This window comes from Propithecus coquereli, unplaced genomic scaffold, assembly GCF_000956105.1.
Source record: "Propithecus coquereli isolate 6110/MARCELLA unplaced genomic scaffold, Pcoq_1.0 Scaffold302, whole genome shotgun sequence".
Classification (NCBI taxonomy): Eukaryota; Metazoa; Chordata; class Mammalia; order Primates; family Indriidae; genus Propithecus; species Propithecus coquereli.
This window is the reverse complement of record NW_012148642.1, coordinates 218731-223540: the sequence shown is the minus strand read 5'-3', so window position 1 is coordinate 223540 and position 4810 is coordinate 218731. Positions and strand designations below refer to the sequence as shown.

At 41.6% G+C, this 4810-nt stretch overlaps 1 protein-coding gene across 1 annotated transcript in view; it reads right to left on the bottom strand.

Annotated features, from left to right (window-relative positions):
* Nucleotides 1-640: 640 nt before the first annotated feature.
* The window catches only part of CLEC5A (C-type lectin domain family 5, member A), an 11885-nt gene continuing 7715 nt past the window's right edge, over nucleotides 641-4810 (bottom strand). The window contains exons 3-4 of the mRNA XM_012649743.1: nucleotides 2323-2429; nucleotides 641-1089 (exon numbers count right to left, since the gene is read on the bottom strand). Coding sequence (XP_012505197.1) covers nucleotides 975-1089; nucleotides 2323-2429 — 222 coding nt within the window. The 3' untranslated portion in view covers nucleotides 641-974. The remainder of the gene's footprint in view (nucleotides 1090-2322; nucleotides 2430-4810) is intronic.

The following is a 4810-nucleotide window of genomic DNA, read 5'->3' as shown; positions in this document are numbered from 1 at the left end:
GGGAATGTAAGGATAGGGTAGCTAAGGGGTGCAAGCTTTATTTTTGAGATGATAGTTGCAGATATCTGTGAATATACCAAAAACTATTGAATTGTATATTTTGAATGATTTAGTTTTATGGTATATGAATTATAGTTATATGAAGCTGTTAAAATAGTATGTTAGATGTTGGAGAAGTGCTATAAATAAAAGTGAAGTAGGAATGAAAGGGAATATCTATTGGGGGAGTGTTGACAAATTCCTGTCCTGCCCAGACCCTCTCCCTTTCCATAAATGATGCTCTCTCTGCTTCACACTTGGCACCAGGAGCCCTTCCCAAGGCCTGGCCTCAACTCAGACTGAGGAAGACCTCTGCTTTCCCAAATGTGAGGTGAGAGGTAGATGGGGATTCTCTAAGGAACAGAGATGAGGTCATAGAAGCTGTGTTTATCCTTCTTCCGTCATGCTACTTTCTAAATAATGTTCACACCTGCTCAATCTGCAGTTTTTCCATGGAAGTGTGGTCATGTGCTCTGAGGATAAAAGGATAAAAACGAAACAGACTCTGTCCACAGGCTAAACCCTGTTGATCAGTCAGAAATGCTCAGTTCTATAGAATCAGACCTCATCTCTGTTGCAACTGAATTGTCTCCATAAAACTGACCCTGTATCCTGGAGATGGCTAGCATCCAGTCCCCCAAAGCAGAATACAGAAGCTCATTTTCCCAAACAGGCAAGGGCCTCTACTAGGGAACAGATAGATAAAAGAATCATTGACCGGACAACCAAAAAGAGTTGCAGGTGTGACTCTCACAGGAAACGTGGCCTTGGGGAATTGCTGGCTCAGAATGGAGAGTCTGCCTCCATCTGCCAGTAACCTGTGGCTGATTGACAAAATAATTTGATGTTCTGTATTTCTTGGACCATTTGCAACTATAAATATTCTCTTTTGCTGTCTCTATAAGTGTATTTGTTCCTGTCACAGAGGACAGGGATCATTTGGCATTCTTCTCGCAGATACTGCGGTAGCTGGTATCACATAATGCAGCATCAAATGTCTTTGTTAGGCCAATGGTCGCACAGTTGAAATTTTGATTCCAATTGGTAACACTAAATGAGAAAAGAAAGTGTGGTTAAAGCCTATCATTTCAGCCCCACCTCTTCCTGATTCCAGAGTGCAAGTCTGCCAGGCGTTGTGCTTGGAGGGACAGCAGACTGACTGGACCCACACATGCCTCCTCTGAAACAGCCTCATTTCCAACTCAGAGCCCCTCTCCCAAATCCAGTCCCCAGCCCTAAATCTATCCTTTCCTGTCAACTCTCCTGTGAGCTTGTATGGATTCACAGTCTCTGACTAATTCACTTTTGCATTTGGTCAGAAGAATATCATGAACTATCCCTTCTTCCAGAAGTAGTGTTTAGTGCTGTATGCATGTTCACTGCAGGAGGACCAAAAGAAGGGGGAAGGAGATTGCTCATTCTTTCCTGGAGCTCAGCGCACTTCAGGAACACCTGGTGGAGCTATCTGTTGGCTCTCCCACCTCTTGTTCTGATGTAGGATCAAACAGTGGTTCTACCACTTCCTAGCCTTGTGATATTCAATACATTTCTAAACTTTTCTTGTCCTCAGGTCAACTGTGTGCTAAACGGAGAGTAATAAAAGCTTTTCCTGTAGCATCACGGTGAATACTACAGGAAATAACATGTACAAAGTGCTTAGCTTAGTGCCTGGCATTTACTAGATACTGAATAAATAAAAATTTTCTTCCCCCTATGGGGAAGCCCAGTTACAGTCTGGGGAACTGACTTGCTCTCTGTCTGAGTCAACATTTTCATATGAACACTAGGAATATTATGTTCTCCACCAACACTTATCTCTATGGAATGATTCAAAGGAGATAGCTCTTGGGAGTTTAAAGTTCATAGCTTTAAGACATAAACAAGTTCTCTTTTTTTAATAATAGTCTTTCTTTAGATAAAGAAGCCATATCTGGGGAAACTTGTAGGCACGTCATAATAAAATGTGACCTGTAGGTTAAAAAAGACTTATGAGATACATCAAACAATGTACGAACTATGTATGTGGATTTGTTAGGATCTTGATTTGAATAAAATAATTTGTTACATGAATACTCTTCCCTCTCTTTATGAATGTTTGATATTTTCCATAATAAAAAGTATATAAGAATGTGTCTCAGAGAATAGGTAGGTTAGAAATAAGGTGAAGAGCAGAACAGAGTCAAGTCTCAGCCTTTGAGCTATTCCAGAAGGAACTCACAAACCCTATGTTTGGTGTCTTGAGGCAAACTAAGATCCCCAGAAAAATGTGAGATATCCACATACTTGCCATTGAACGCAGAGTTGTTGATCCAACGCCACCTCTTCTCTGCATGCTGATATATTAAGCCAATAAAATACTTTTCAGCACTTGTTATGTTTTGGAGAAATTTCTAGAAATTAAAAAAAACCAATTCAATAGGGAGTTCTTTACTGATGCCTCCCTTGAACCAATGGACCCATGATTATATCTGGTTCTGGGAACAAAAAAGGCTGGTAGGGGACTCTGGGACTGGCTATGGCTGGCACACACCACCAGCCCCAGGGAGTGGTTGTCAAGCTTTGCAGGGCATCCCCATCACCCGAGTCGTGTTAAAACACACACTGCGGCTCTGGTTCCACAGGTCTGCTGTAGGGAACCAAGAATTTGCCTTCCTAACAAATGCCCAGGTGATGCTGAGGCTCTCTCTAGGGACCACCCTGTGAGTGATGGGGAAGGGGTGGGGTACAACCCCAAACATGTACCATGCTGCTCAGCATAGGGTTGTTTTCATTGCCTGAGGTTTTATATTTCAAATAAGATTGAATCAAGTGATAACAAAATGTGTTTATATTCCTTGAGTACTTAGCAAAGGAAAACAAGGAGATTTAAAAGTGTGTTGCTAAAGCAGGTGATTCAAGGAGAAATAATCAAGTGCTTAATGAATATTTACTAAGTTGACACTAGTCTAAGAGATCTTCATTTTTGTATTCAGTTGATGAATCACAAACCACCCAAGTCAGAAGTCTTTCCTGTACTCATCATATACCTCCCATAATCAATGGATATCCAAGTATTATTCTCTCCACCCCCACAGCTATTTCCTTAGTTCCTCCTTTCTTAATGTTTTACTTTTCTGAAATATCTAATTTTATTAAATTTTTGTATTAATTACTGAATTTACTCATTTGCCCAACATTTTTGGGACGTCTGTTATGTGCCAGGCATTGTACTAGGCTAGGGATATGGAAACAAATATATTTCTCTTCAAAGAAATTATGATTTAAAGCAGGGGTTGGCAGACTCCAGCCAGTGAGCCAAATCCAGAATGCAGCCTGCTTTTGTAAATACAGTTTTATTGGAATGCTACCAGGCCCATTTGTTTACATATTGTTTATGGCTGCTTTTGAGCTATAACAGCAGAGTTGAGTAGTCGTGACAGAGACCTGTGATCTGAAAAACTTAAAACATGCATATATTATCTGGCCCTTTGAGAAAAAAGTTTACTGACCCATGGTCTAAAATGAGGGTCCTTAATCCTTAACTTTCATGCTGGAAGCCATGGATGGTTTCCAAGGGGATCTAGGAAGTCATTGGAACTTTATTCTAAATGTTGTGCTTATGTAATGTTTCTGGAAGGAGGTGCATAGATTTCATCACTGTTTTTAAAAATTCATTGATCCATCATGTTGGAGAACCACAGATTTAATAAGAGAAGACAGATGCGTTAACCAGTGTAGTGAAGTATCATGGGTGTAGTGCTAGGAAATACCTACTAGATCTGGCTCAGGCAGAAAAGAGGAAGTGATCATTCTACACGGATTTGAAATTTTTCTAGAAAGACTATAGATGAGGTGATACTTGAGACGAATTTGGGGAGACAGCTAACAGTTTGTCAGACCAATGGTAGGGGAGGATGTGGACTTCCTGGAAGAGAGAGCATAGAATTGCAGGCAGACTGGGAAGCAGCCCGCAGCACCTGAGGAACCACAGGATGCTCAGCACGGCTGGTGCAGAGGTGGGAAGGAGGTGGGCTGAGAGAAAGGCTGGAGGGAAGGAAAGCACTAGGCTCTGCAAGGCCTGATACGTAATGCTAGGAAAACTGGACTTTAATCTGTTTTAATTTAGAAAATGGCACAGACAATTTAGAGCCTTAGAGACATTATGATGTCAGTTCTGAGGAGGATAGGTAAGAAGAGGGCAACACTGGAGGCAAGGAGATGAATTAAAAGAATTCTGAAGAAATCCAGGTGAGAACTGAACAATATATTGCGGGGATAGAGAGGAAAGGACTTGGTTAGCAACTAATTTGGGAGGAAGACAGAAGGTAAAGTCCCAGAAAACTCCCAGCATTCAATCTTGGGTGACATGACTACTCACTAGTATTTGGGACACAAGAGGAGGAACAGTTAGGGTCCAATACAATTGGCTCGGCTTTGAACGTGGTGAGTTTGTGGAACTTTTGAAACATCAAAGTAAAATTTGGTATACTGTCTGGCATGGAGAAGGCTGAGCTGGAGATACAGACTTGAGAGTTGTTAGCAAACCATTGGTGTGACGAGCTTTTTCTGGGATTAGCATGGAGTATAAGTGGTGGAGAATACCATGGATGGAACTTGGGATGCACCAAAACTTAAGGGCTGAATAGAGGAAAAGAGGTCATCAACTTCTTACCCTACCCCCTGTCTTCCCTTCTTCTTCCCTCCTTTCCTCCTTTCTCCCACTGTCTTGTTCCTGGTTTTCTACTTCAAGGCATTTTCCCTTCCCACTTGGGAACTTGGCCCTAGGTCTGCA